Below are 14001 nucleotides of genomic sequence, written 5' to 3' on the forward strand. Positions count from 1 at the left end.
TGTGGACAATCTGGGTATAACAAGTATCCAAAAAAAACATTGGTATTAGTTAAGTCTCTTCACTGGCTATCTGAGTGAAAGAATAATCACAATGTATTCAATAATTCATGCTTTAATTAAATTTCTGCTGACAATGTGGGTGAAACCATAAAGCTACCAAAGCATCCAGACTGAGTGTTTTTGTTTAGATATAATTCCTTTCACACTAAACCCATATTTTCATGAATTCCTATGCATTTCAGTGGTCCTAAAGGCTATCGATTGGATAATTTCAGGTTGCCACTGGTTTTTGACAAATGCCATACACATTTTGAAATGTTTACACCAATCTGGAATAGGCTTCTTGAGGTTTTTTTTTTATGTTGGATCCAAATTATACTATATTCCTTTTGGAGTGCAAAAAAGGCTCTAGGCTTGAATGGGAAGGCTTTGGATTTACCACAGCTCTTGAACATTAAAGATGCTCTCAACATTGACTTGTAGTGTCTCAAACCTTACTTTGTTTTTTTATCATATGTAAACTATTTTAGCATGAAAAGCCCCATAAACTTAAATGCACGAAGGGATATACCAGATCATCTTTGGTGGCTTGTCAAAAGATACATGACGCAAAATGTAGAACGTCAGCTCAAAGGGAAAGGCAACATTTTGATTTACTACTCATGAACCGTTTTAGGTCATCACCAGCCTGATTTCAAAATAGACTGGATTTTGGAGTAAATTTAGCATGTAGCTTTCCTCCTAGTCATCCATGCCAAGCCATTCAGCCCATTTCCACACCTGACAGTCATGTGGGTAAAACACTTTTGTGCACGCTTACCCACCTAATGACGTCGAGTAGCTTTTCAGGCACGTGAGCTGCCTGAGGGAGTTGCTAGACTGCAATGAGACCAGGACATTACAAACCACCCAAATAGGTCACTATAACAAGCTCCTAGCCTGTGACCCTCAGCTCCTTGGCTACTACCATTACTGCGGTCATTACCACTTTGGAACCATAAATACTACATTGCCAACATGACATTTACCTCTACAAATGTACTTTTGAAGTGTTATTACCAGTAGCACAATAACCATATATCTAAGTTGTTCGCACAATGATGTACACTCACCTAAAGGATTATTAGGAACACCTGTTCAATTTCTCATTAATGCAATTATCTAATCAACTAATCACATGGCAGTTGCTTCAATGCATTTAGGGGTGTGGTCCTGGTCAAGACAATCTCCTGAACTCCAAACTGAATGTCAGAATGGGAAAGAAAGGTGATTTAAGCAATTTTGAGCGTGGCATGGTTGTTGGTGCCAGACGGGCCGGTCTGAGTATTTCACAATCTGCTCAGTTACTGGGATTTTCACGCACAACCATTTCTAGGGTTTACAAAGAATGGTGTGAAAAGGGAAAAACATCCAGTAAGCGGCAGTCCTGTGGGCGAAAATGCTTTGTTGATGCTAGAGGTCAGAGGAGAATGGGCCGACTGATTCAAGCTGATAGAACTTTGACTGAAATAACCACTCGTTACAACCGAGGTATGCAGCAAAGCATTTGTGAAGCCACAACACACACAACCTTGAGGCGGATGGGCTACCACAGCAGAAGACCCCACCGGGTGCCACTCATCTCCACTACAAATGTGAAAATGAGGCTACAATTTGCACGAGCTCACCAAAATTGGACAGTTGAAGACTGGAAGATTGTTGCCTGGTCTGATGAGTCTCGATTTCACTGAGTTCACTGTACTGAAATGGCCCCCACAGTCACCAGATCTCAACCCAATAGAGCATCTTTGGGATTTGGTGGAACGGGAGCTTCGTGCCCTGGATGTGCATCCCACAATTCTCCATCAACTGCAAGATGCTATCCTATCAATATGGGCCAACATTTCTAAAGAATGCTTTCAGCACCTTGTTGAATCAATGCCACGTAGAGTTAAGGCAGTTCTGAAGGCGAAAGGGGGTCAAACACAGTATTAGTATGGTGTCCCTAATAATCCTTTAGGTGAGTGTATATTTTACTGTAAAATGCTTTCCTTCTGGTTGTTCTTGCCTAAATGGGGTGGATTAACACAAAAGGACACATACAACCATACCATAGAGAAGTTGTCTTTATCAAGCGGAGGCAAAATAGAAACAGGATCTTTACACTACAATAGTGGACAGAAGGATATCGTTTTACGGGATATTACTATTCTGACTCAATACAAAATATTAATGAATAAGTATTTTCATCTTAATACAACAGTTATAATGATATGTTCATAATGACATTAGGTACTCAATGAAAATGTGTAATGTACAAAGACAGCAATGTATATATTATTATTATAAATAAGAAGATAAAAATAAATGGCAACACAATTATTGAAAAAAGGGGAAATGCAGAATAGCATGACTCTTAATATATTAATAGGTCTAAGCCTGTGAAATGCCTGTGAAGTTCCTCAATGTCATTCCAATTTGAAAAAGCCTATATATTGGGTATTCCTGCTCATTTGAGAGGTAATAGTACACAAAATCTAGAAAAATGAAGTTCAGTGTATTGCAGTAAAAGCACATTCTGTACTTTGAGGTCATAGCTAGGTGATCCTGAGTCTGTGCGTGATGATGTTCTCAAGGGTTAAACGTTGACAAGACTAGAGCAGCCAAATTATTTAGTTAACCTAAATTGACAGGTCATACAGAAATCCACATTGAATGATCCTAGAATTAGAGGAAAATAAGCAGGAAATCCAGAATCCTCAGCCCAGAATTTATGGAAAAACACAATATTTAAGGAATGTTCCAGACATTTTGTAACTTCACACAAGCTAGAGAGAAATTTGGAAGGGCGATATGATGAATGAGCAATCTCATAAAACAAAGACAAGTGCAAGTCAGAATTTGTCAAGTGTTGTCATGTCTTCACATACAACGTAACAATTAGTAGTTTAATTTTCAATCATTTTTATCTTATATTCTCTCCCTCTCTGGAGTACCATGCAGTAATGTCATGGTAATTGAAAAAAATAAACAAATTATAACATCAAAATAGCTTAACAGCATACATAGTTATTTAAAACAGTAGGTATGTGAAAGAACGCCCAACCCCTACCCACTCATGGCAGAAAGAGCTACAGCTCTGGCTTTAGAGAGACACCCTGCAGCTCTCTAGTTTGACATTCAGCTGATCATGGGCTCATATAGAGAAAGAAAACGCTCCAACTAATTCATATACACGTATGGCCCATCTGGGTATCCGTACTCAAACATACCCCTAGATCACAGGCCAACTTTATAGTAAAAAGGGTATAGTAGGTGGTATCATATTAAGGCTGGGAGTGAGGGGAGTGGTGGTGTCAGGCTGAGATGGTGTTACAGTATTAAATATGTCAGGTTGGGTTGTTCCCTGGCCTGCTGACTGACACACACCAGTAAGGGACTCGCAATGGTCCAGAGCTGCAGATCTCCCGACCTTCACATGGGTCATTTCATAATTACATAATTATCTCTGGCCATATTGTCCGTTGAAGGTGTTGCCCCCTTGAGGTGCAATACTGATGGAGTCCAGGAGAGGGCGTATTGCCTGACCAAAAGGCCTGCAGGTGACAGAGAGGAACGCAACATGAACACATTAATCTGAAAATTGGCGGAGTTAAATGATGAACTCCACGCAGTTCTTGGACAAACCATCCTGATTTACATCAAACATTGAAAAAGAAACAGAGTAATTTGTCTCTTGACACTATGTGTAAATGTGTGTAAAACAAACATCTATTCAAGACTGATGAATAATTATCTAATCTAGTATTAAGAGTAGATAAAATGATGCAGGTAAAAGATACTGCAAAAAGGTGTCAAGAGTAGGAATTTCAACCCTTATTGCTCGCTGAAATGATGTGCTCGGAAGACAGCAGCAATATCGCATTGGCACCTTCCTGTACAAATCCCAACGTATCTGACAACAGGATTCTGAGAAGGGGAGAGAGGGGTTACTCACGTTGAGAGCACTTCAGCTGGCAGGTCTGTGATGTGGGCAGGGATCTTGCTGCCTGTAAGGAACTGGGCTACCTCGTTACTGAAAGTGTTACAATTCCACTCAAATAGATGGTATTGGTTCCCCCTATAGACAGAGAGTGGCAAGGGGGGCACAGGGTGTGAGGTAAAGATTGGGACAGTGCAAAGAGGGGAGGGAGGGAGATAAAGAGAACGTTTCTGTATCTAACGCCACTTTGCCATGCATATAGTACATACAAATGAATGGTAAGTGAAGGTGTTCCAGTGCCTCAGCCTCACCTGTATGTGGACTCTCCCAGTGATGTCAGGTATTCCATAAAGATATCCACAGTCACCTCTGTGGTACCCAGATCTATTATGGAGTTCGGTTCGCCCAGGGATGTCTCACCCTGGAAAAAAGAGAAAAAAATGATATAACATCCCCTGCTTGCTCTATTGACCTCCACTGTACAGTTATAAAGGCACAAACATCGCAATAAGTCTAACTGTTGGCCTGCAGAGAGTACTTAACAACTCTGAACAGCTTAGCACCAGGACTCCCTCTGTATCACAATTTATTGGGGCTGCTTTAAGTTAAACTTCTGTACGCTACAGAGAAACGCAGAAAGGCAAAGGTCTAGATAATTTAACTTAAATGTTTACAGTAGAAGATAATACAATAACATCTTACAGGTTGGCAGTTTGTGATGCCCCCTCCCCCATAGAAGAACTCTTCTCCATGGACAACAATGGCAGTGTGCCTGAGAGTGGAAATAGGCTACTGTTAAGTTTACATTGAGAGATTAAAACTCATGAGAACTGTGTAAAAGAAATATACTGCAGGTTATACAGATTTTCTACAGGTATCAAATGACTTCTTTTTTGATGATTGTCCCCACCATTCTCTCACAAAAATCAACATTTCTAAGAAACGCTATGTCATTGACTCACCATATTCCATCTAGCTGTATCCCTGTGAGTAGAATAAAATATATATTTTTGTTATATACATTAAATATAAATGTTGCAGGCGGTTAGGCAATAGCTGGAATACAAAAAAGGGTGACTATGTTCAGCACATAGGCCCTATACAATCCCCGGACTGTCGTAATCCCTACAAGCGTCATTATCTGCAGTAACAACAACTCCAACAAGCAGACAACCAGCAAAACGTTCGGGGACTTACCTAGCATGAGTGGGCTTAGTTGGCGAGCCATTCCTTTAGAAATGTCGTAAACGTACAGTTTAACAGGGTATGTCGCGTTGTTTGGATCCATAACTCAATTTGCTGTAACCTTCGTTTGGAGTGCTGAGTTGACACCAATGACAATATTTACAAACTAATGTTAGCAACCTTCCTAGTCAGCAGTTAACTTAGCTAGTACTGTACCTGACAAGCTAACCTTACAGCAGTGAAGATCGTTCTGGCTATGCCATTAACAATCACAAGTCGTCAGAAATGGAGTACAGCATACTGGGAGAAATTGAAAAATATGAAAATAAATATTAACGAATAGCAAGTGAATTTCACAAGTCACGACCACAACACAGACAGTTCTTTTTGTTGCAGCTTACATCCTAGTGGGTCTATATGTTGATGCTGTGTCACTGTGACATATCCAACACAGTGGGTTCAAGAAATAAGGAACCCGGATCTAGCTAGCCAGTTTACACAAAAAGTGGACGGTGACGGGATAGTGAATGCCATGTTCGGAATTCAGAGATATCCGAATGCGACATGTTTTTTGTTTTTCTTTTGAAATATTTCAACTTAATCACACTTTCTATTGATTTATTACAACCAAATTACTTCCCTAGTTGTCTTGCTCGCACCACTTATTTTCCCGGTCAGAACTCGTTTTACACTGAGTCGGAGATTTCAAAGCAACCCGGTGCTTGGAACACTTTTTTAGGGTGGTGGGAGAATTCCGAGTAGTCTTGTCTGAATTCCAGTTGTCTCTTGAATGTGCATGTGACCTACATCATCTTTTGATTGACAGACTCAATCAAACATAACAATTAGAAATCGTGTGATTATTCAAGCGAGTTTTACAATCGATATGAAACATATTTGCACAATTATACAAACACTGTGTCTCCTGCCCAATCACTCAGTAGAGGGCGCTAAATACCTTTATCTTTTCATTAACCGACTCCACTGACATGTTCACTGTAGAAAATGTGATGCGCGTTCACGTCGCGACAGAGCTTGCGCCAAATAGTCTTGATAGATAGACATCTGGATCAAGAGAAAAGAAAAGGTGTAGCTGGCATTTTCCACTTAAACTAGTTTTGTAACATCATACAGTTGCCCGGGGTATGTACTTATTCTCCTATATACTTGAAATTAGAGTGCATTGTTGTTTGTTTTGATGAATGGCTGCTAAGCTAACCCGCTTGATCGTACCCACATTCTACAGGAAGGGGCAAACTTGTATTCATAGCAGTTGCTCCTCAGTTGTTAAACTGGTCAAACTATGACATCAGTAATCGTGATGGCGAACATTTTGAGCTGTAGGACACTGACTGAGTTCCCCCCCCCCCCCCCACAAATTTTTTTTAGTGAGTTTTCCAATTCACTAACGTTTGGGATGTTCAAGTTCCCAGTCCGGAGTTGTCATGAACGCTGCAACAAGGAGTGTGTTCGTTTTGCGAAAGAAAACGTTTTGGAAGCTGTTTCTAACTCCTTAAATCAATATATATTTAACAATGAGCTTTGCAATGCTGCTAGGGTGAGAGTAACAACAAAATCTCCCATTGGTATTTATCTTATCATGCAACTTTATTAAAGATGTTTGTCAAGGGCACATTTATTTTTATTATTTTTATAATTCTTTCATCTTCTGAGTGGCAGACATTTTTGTTCCATTTCTATGTTTTATTCTTTAGCTAGCAATCATCCACAGGTCAGATCTTTGGCTAACTAACTGGCAAGGTGGGGGTCACAGATGGGCAGCTCCTAAATTCATTATGGAATGATAAAGCAAATGTGGAGGTTTATCACTTCAATGTCAGCATAAGTATTCTTTAACTAAATAGTGTATATTGTAGATCCAAAGAATACATTTTTCTTTCAATCTGCTTTGCAATAATTATTTATAATTATAAAAAAAAACATTATTGTGTGCACCTCTAATTGGTTCCCATTAAAGCTCTGCGTCTGCTTGAAATGGAATCTTTTGTGGTGTAATGTGAATTGTGGATATAATTATTTAAAATGCACATGTTTGTGTCCTTTCCATCTATAGGGCACGACTAGCGCATTGCCACAATGGCAGAATGGAACGCCTACTACCAAAATGAGGAAGAAGATTTGGATGGAGAGGAAGGGGAGGAGTCTGGAGGTAAGAAACATTTAAAGGTGACATAATCAAGTGCTTCAGGTATTACAAAATGTACTACAGGTGCTCTTGGAGAGAAATAATTACAAAAATGGTTACTGAGTGGCATGAAAAAATACAAATCCAAGTACTTATGTCAATTTGAAAATGAAATGCCCTTTATTGTGTGGGCCAAATCATTATTAAAATATACACCAATGCATATCAGCTTTCATCAGGGTGTCATGATGTGTATTTCCTGGTTCGCTACTGAAAAGAATGGAGTTTTACATGTTTTGTAATGTAAACAAAATCCCTCACCCCAGTGGACTATAAGACAACAGGGCGTGACAGCCTGGTGTTTCTGGTGGACGCTTCCAAGGAGATGTTCATCAAGGAGGAGAGTGGAGAGCTCACCCCGTTTGACATGACTATGCAGGTATGTATCTGTCACTCTCTGTTTCTCTTTCTGCTTTGGCTTTTAGTTTTCCATCTGTTATTTACCCCATCCCCTCCCTCTCTGTCTCTCTGTGTTCCTGCATTGTCTTCTGACAGTATGAATTGTCCCTCCTCAGTGTGTTCGTAGCGTTTACACCAGCAAGATCATCAGCAGTGACAAGGACCTTGTGGCTCTCGTTTTCTATGGGACAGAACAGAGCAAAAACCCAAGGAACAGTTTCAAACATGTGTATGTCTACCATGACCTGGACACACCAGGTATGTCCCTCTCGCTTAGAGTTTATGTATACGTTTTGAAAGAGTTCTGGAGTCTTCTGAAACATTCCCTTTTGCTACTATACAGTCTGTATTGATGTGTCCATTCTGTTCTGCCTGTCTTTTTCTTTCTCCACCCTTCTCTCTTGCTGCCTGGTTTGTCTTCCCTTTGGCGCCCTATCTTTCCATCCTTGTGTTTTGTCTCCACCTCTTTCCCCTCCCTGTCTTCTGTAGGTGCCGGCCGGGTGCAAGACGTGGATGGGCTGCGTGGGGAGGACGGTGCCAAGGTGGCAGCAAAGACGATGGGCAGTGGGAAGACCAACCTGGGCGAGGCCCTGTGGTGCTGCTCCAATCTCTACAGTGACATCAAACTGCGGCTCTCCCACAAACGGCTGATGATATTCACCTGCCGAGACTCGCCACACGAGGGCGACAGCGAACGCGACCGCCAGGCCCGCACCAAGGCAGGTGACCTCAAAGAGACTGGTAAGTCTGGACTGGAGAAAGGGCGTGCACTGTTATCAAAAATACACTACATTTAAATAAACGTCCCTACTGCAGTTGGCCTCTGTGTGGTAACTGAGTTGGAGGGGTCTGAAAAGTGGCCTGAAATAGACAACACAAACAGTCAGAGGATGTGAGCGGAGCCGAACGTTTGGAAAATCCACCGATTGCTTGCCGGCGTGAAGTCATCAGTCGCGTGGCATGGGAGTGAAATCGGAGCAGGACAGAGTGCCGCCAATCCCAAAAGATGGCAAGCCGCTCAGCGTTGCGGCTGACTTGCGCTACGCTCCATTCTACTCACACGCTCTGCCCACAGGTGTAGTGATTGACCTGATGCATCTGATGAAGCCAGGTGGGTTTGACGTCTCCATCTTCTTCTGCGATGTGGTCAGCCCCCCCGAGGATGATGCTGAGCTGGGCCTTCAGATGGAGCCTTGTGTGAAACTGGAAGACCTCAAGAAGAGGGTCCGGGCCAAGGAAATGAAGAAGAGATCCATTGCACGGTAAATATTCCACTGATCCAGCCCGCTAGCATCCCCCCCCAACCATTACTGGGCGGGGCTCTCTGTTTATACATGACATGTGAATGTGTTTCAAATGTGTAAAAGTGTTCTGTCCCTACATAATTTGGCCTCGGGATGCTGACAATCTCCCCTGTCTCAGGCTGAATTTGTGTCTAGGGGAAGGCATGAATGTGGCGGTGGGTGTGTACATTACAGCCCTACAGGCCAGGAAGCCTAACCCCATCAAGCTCTTCAAAGACAACAATGAGCCTGTACGCACCAAGACCCGCCTCTACCACACACAGACTGGCAGCCTGCTGCTACCTAGCGACACCAAGAGAGCTCAGGTAACTAAGATGAAATTTCAAATTGAAATATATAGATATATTAGCTATTAATCCTTATTTCTGTCAGTAGTCTATATATAATTTTTTTGTGCATGTTCCTCTGTTTAGGTGTATGCAAGCAAGCAGATAGTGATGGAGAAAGATGAGGTGGATGTGATAAAGAAGTTTTCTGACCCGGGACTGGAGCTAATTGGGTTCAAGCCAATGGAGCGCCTCAAACTGCACCACCATCTCAGGTCACCTGTCTTCATATACCCAGAGGAGGAGATGGTCACAGGTGTGTGTCCCTGAGTACTGTGAATGTGTCACTTATAGGGAAGAAAGTCTGACATACCTGCCTACCAAATGTAATCTAATTAGTCAGCCCATGCTTCCATTATCTTTTCCAAATGTAACCCCCTTTCCACTGTTGTTCCATCCCAGGGAGTGCCTGTATGTTCACAGCCTTGCTGAAGAGGTGTAGTGAGAGGAATGTGTTTGCTTTGTGTAAATATACACGGATCCGTAACTCACCCCCACGATTCTTGGCGCTGGTCCCCCAGAGAGAGGAGCTGGATGAGGGGCAAGCCCAAATTGCTGCTCCAGGTAAAGTCATTGGCACCTATTTCAGCAGTCAGTTTACTTCAGCAGCTCAAATACTGGCTATCTACAAGGGATTTTGTGACAGTTCACTTAGCAACCACGTGGCGCATCATGACAACCTTGATTGGTTGACTGTCTCCTCCATTAATTGACCAATGAGATTAAAATCTGCTCCTTTTATGTAAAATACAGTACTTTTCACAGGATCAGCATTTCAAGGGCCAACAGAGGCTCAGGGATGGTTTTTTTTAAGATTGCGCTAATGGTTTAGGTGTGTGTGTGTGTGTGTGTGTGTGTGTGTGTGTGTTAGGTCTTACTGAACGAATGGGTACCAAATGTCCCAATGAGTATAGTAAAACCAGAAAAAATTGACCTAATTGGGACCTTTTGCCGGTCCCCGTGAGGCAAAAGTCAATTTCCGGCTCAGGGTTTAGGTTTAGGGTCAAACTTACAATTGATTTTATAGTTAGAATTGGGGTTTCTTTAAGGTCCAGGCGTTGTTGGTTAAGTTTAGGATTAAGGTTAGGCATTACATCTAGGTAAAGTTTGGGCATAAATGTTACTTTATTGAGGTTAGGGTAAGGGTTAGGTTTAGGGCAAGGGAGCATGCAATTTCTATTTTCTGGTCCCCATAAGGATAGCTGTACAAACTTGTGTATGTGTGTGTGTGTCAGGTTTCCATGGCATCTTCCTGCCCTACGCGGATGACATCCGTACCCTTGACACCCCACAGTTACCCACTGCATCTGACTCGCAGGTTGACAAGATGAAGGAGATTGTACAAAAGCTGCGGTTCAAATACCGGTATGACTCTTTAATTACAGTGATGCATCACATTTTGAATTCAGTAGATTCCTACCAGCGAAGGCACCAGGGAGACACTATATTTTCTAACTGATGTAAATGTCAGAGGATATATGACCTACATGTGTCTTGGGACTTTGAGAGTGAACTTATTCCACCCACTCCTGTGTTGTCTGTCTATATTTCCTCTGTGATTTAAGGTGTGATGCATTTGAAAACCCAGTCCTCCAGAAACACTTCAGGAACCTTGAAGCCTTGGCTCTAGATCTCATGGCCCCAGAGGAGATAGAGGACCACACCAGTAAGGAACACACACGTTTTTCTGTGCTAGTGGGGACCAGAAACCCAGTTTACCCTAACCTTAATCTTAACCAAAATATATTAACCTTTTATACAGGGGACTTCTGGTTAAACATACAGTGGGGAGAACAAGTATTTGATACACAGCTGATTTTGCAGGTTTTCCTACTTACAAAGCATGTAGAGGTCTGTAAGTCAACTGTAAGTGACAGAATCTAAAACAAAAATCCAGAAAATCACATTGTATGATTTTTAAATAATTATTTTACATTTTATTGCATAACATAAGTATTTGATCACCTACCAACCAGTAAGAATCCAGCTCTCACAGACCTTTTAGTATTTATTTTTTTAAGAAGCCCTCCTGTTCTCCACTCATTACCTGTATTAACTGCACCTGTTTGAACTCGTTACCTGTATAAAAGACACCTGTCCACACACTCAATCAAACAGACGCCAACCTCTCCACAATGGCCAAGACCAGAGAGCTGTGTTAGGACATCAGGGATAGAATTGTAGACCTGCACAAGGCTGGGATGGGTTACAGGACAATAGGCAAGCAGCTTGGTGAGAAGGCAACAACTGTTGGTGCAGTTATTAGAAAATGGAAGAAGTTCAAGATGATGTTCAGTCTCCCTCGGTCTGGGGCTCCATGCAAGATCTCACCTTGTGGGGCATCAGTGATCATGAGGAAGGTGAGGGATCAGCCCAGAACTACACGGCAATGACCTGGTCAATGACCTGAAGAGAGCTGGGACCACAGTCTCAAAGAAAACCATTAGTAACACACAACGCCATCATGGATTAAAATCCTGCAGTGCACGCAAGGTCCCCCTGCTCAAGCCAGTGCATGTCCAGGCCCGTCTGAAGTTTGCCAATGACCATCTGGATGATCCAGAGGAGGAATGGGAGAAGGTCATGTGGTCTGTTGAGACAGAAATAGAGCTGGAGGAAGAAGGATGAGTACAACCCCAAGAACACCATCCCAACGGTGAAGCATGGAGGTGGACACCTCATTCTTTGGGGATGCTTTTCTGCAATGGGGACAGGACGACTGCACCGTATTGAGGGGAGGATGGATGGGGCCATGTATCGCGAGATCTTGGCCAACAACCTCCTTCCCTCAGTAAGAGCATTGAAGATGCGTCGTGGTTGGGTCTTCCAGCATGACAACGACCCGAAACACACAGCCAGGGCAACTAGGGAGTGGCTCTGTAAGAAGCATTTCAGGGTCCTGGAGTTTTGTAGCCAGTCTCCAGACCTGAACCCAATAGAAAATCTTTGGAGGGAGGTGAAAGTCTGTATTGTCCAGCGACAGCCCTGAAACCTGAAGGATCTGGAGAAGGTCTGTATGGAGGAGTGGGCCAAAATCCCTGCTGCAGTGTGTGCAAACCTGGTCAAGAACTACAGGAAACGTATGATCTCTGTAAATGCAAACAAAGGTTTCTATACCAAATATTAATTTCTGCTTTTCTGATGTATCAAATACTTATGTCATGCAATAAAATGCAAATTAATTACTTAAAAATCATAGTGTGATTTTCTGGGTTTTTGTTTTAGATTCCGTCACTCACAGTTAAAGAGTACTTATGATAAAAATTACAGACTTCTACATGCTTTGTAAGTGGGAAAACCTGCAAATACTTGTTCTCCCCACTGTAACTTTTTAACAGTTCCATGTAGAATAAAATGTCCTTTTCATTTTTCAGGAGCGGTGTTGTTCTGTTCGTAAAACCTGCAAATATTATACATGTCTTATTGCCTAAGATGTCCATCACTTTTTTTCACTTGAACAACATTGCATGTATGGTCTCCCGTATAAGACGAAAGTTTCCTGATGTTTCAAAAATATTGACTGTAAAGCACAGATGCAGGTGTAAAACTGTTTGTTAGGCTACATTTGCTTAAAAATTGCAGGCTATATTTCCACAGAAAATGTCAATGAATGTAGGTGATTTTGCAATGCCCTAAGGTGTTACTCATCAACTTCTATAATAAATGGGGCACATGCACAGTTGGTGAACAGCACATTCCCTGGCCAACAACCATGATTGAGCTTGCAGGCATCCGAAGCAGTACAACAAGACAAGGCAGCCCTATCCAACATCCTACCCCGCCACCATTCATGCTGTGACCAGGAGTTTTACTGGTATACTGTGACTTTGAATAAATATATAAGCAATGCTCAACCTCTCAGCTTTTCTTGTGTCTTTTTGTCTTTCTCTCAGTGCCCAAGATAGAAATGATGGACGAGCGTCTTGGTTCACTGGCTCAGGAATTCAAAGATCTTGTGTACCCTGCTGACTACAACCCAGAGGGAAAAACCGCAAACAAACGCAAACCAGGTGACTAAGCTATGATCTCCATTGTGGTGTATTGTTCACTTGTTATGTGTCAGGAGAGATTTTGACTTGGGTCTGGTAAATAGAAAGAACTGTAGTAGCTGATGCAAGAAGCTGCCTCTGAATGTTGAAATATTTCGACGTTTTTGTGATTTCCTGGGCGCGTGTGTTCAGCTGAGGCAGCAGGTGGTGCAGAAAAGAAGCCTAAGGTGGATATCTCTGAGGATGAGCTGAGGGGTCACGTACAGAAAAATACCCTGCATAAGCTGACTGTGCCCATACTGAAGGACGCCTGTAAGCAGTTTGGGGTGAAAGTCACTGGGACCAAGAAGCAAGAACTAATAGACGCCCTGACGGCACAGCTTGCCAATTGATGTGTGGATGTCGAAATGTGTTTGTCTGTGTTCTTGTCAGATGATTGCTTTGACCTAAGGATGTACTTAAAATGGAAAAATACGCTTCTAATTTACGTTGACATTAAGACGATTTTGTTAGTTTCATTTACATGTTCTAACTTTGTAATAAAAACAGATGGAAAAACTTAATGGTTTTTAGTGTCTTCAATCTGTCGTACTGCTGTCTGATTATAAAAAGGCGTGTCTTAGTGCCAGCT

The 14001-nt window shown here is 42.2% G+C and overlaps 2 protein-coding genes across 3 annotated transcripts; one reads left to right on the forward strand and one right to left on the reverse strand.

Moving 5' to 3' along the window:
* Positions 1–2087: 2087 nt before the first annotated feature.
* On the reverse strand, positions 2088–5643 carry desi1b (desumoylating isopeptidase 1b). Of its 2 annotated transcripts, XM_034292424.1 has the most exons (8): positions 5548–5643; positions 5363–5446; positions 5159–5281; positions 4924–4945; positions 4664–4733; positions 4273–4382; positions 3977–4099; positions 2088–3575 (listed from the first exon to the last, which is right to left on the reverse strand). In XM_034292424.1, the coding sequence occupies exons 3-8, from the start codon at positions 5247–5249 to the stop codon at positions 3482–3484; spliced, it is 510 nt and encodes a 169-aa protein (XP_034148315.1). In that variant the 5' UTR covers positions 5250–5281; positions 5363–5446; positions 5548–5643; the 3' UTR covers positions 2088–3481. The 2 variants fall into 2 exon arrangements, with proteins under 2 accessions (XP_034148315.1, XP_034148314.1); XM_034292423.1 differs by having other exon boundaries at positions 5159–5621.
* A 483-nt stretch (positions 5644–6126) lies between these two features.
* On the forward strand, positions 6127–13933 carry xrcc6 (X-ray repair complementing defective repair in Chinese hamster cells 6). The gene is made up of 13 exons (XM_010895503.4): positions 6127–6289; positions 7221–7316; positions 7619–7731; positions 7868–8009; positions 8241–8492; positions 8827–9013; positions 9174–9360; positions 9469–9637; positions 9784–9945; positions 10617–10746; positions 10947–11047; positions 13275–13391; positions 13563–13933. The coding sequence occupies exons 2-13, from the start codon at positions 7244–7246 to the stop codon at positions 13760–13762; spliced, it is 1833 nt and encodes a 610-aa protein (XP_010893805.2). The 5' UTR covers positions 6127–6289; positions 7221–7243; the 3' UTR covers positions 13763–13933.
* Positions 13934–14001: the final 68 nt, after the last annotated feature.

Source organism: Esox lucius, chromosome 5, assembly GCF_011004845.1.
Source record: "Esox lucius isolate fEsoLuc1 chromosome 5, fEsoLuc1.pri, whole genome shotgun sequence".
In the NCBI taxonomy this organism is placed as follows: Eukaryota; Metazoa; Chordata; class Actinopteri; order Esociformes; family Esocidae; genus Esox; species Esox lucius.

Coding starts and splice junctions, on each gene's coding strand:
- desi1b (XM_034292424.1), bottom strand. CDS start 5,249: ATGGATCCAAACAACGCGACATACCCTGTTAAACTGTACGTTTACGAC. Junction 4,734..4,923: donor ATACAGCTAGATGGAATATG/GTGAGTCAATGA, acceptor TTCCACTCTCAG/GCACACTGCCATTGTTGTCC. Junction 4,383..4,663: donor GCATCACAAACTGCCAACCT/GTAAGATGTTAT, acceptor TCTTTTTTCCAG/GGTGAGACATCCCTGGGCGA.
- xrcc6 (XM_010895503.4), top strand. CDS start 7,244: ATGGCAGAATGGAACGCCTACTACCAAAATGAGGAAGAAGATTTGGAT. Junction 7,732..7,867: donor CGTTTGACATGACTATGCAG/GTATGTATCTGT, acceptor GTCCCTCCTCAG/TGTGTTCGTAGCGTTTACAC. Junction 13,392..13,562: donor CGCAAACAAACGCAAACCAG/GTGACTAAGCTA, acceptor GCGTGTGTTCAG/CTGAGGCAGCAGGTGGTGCA.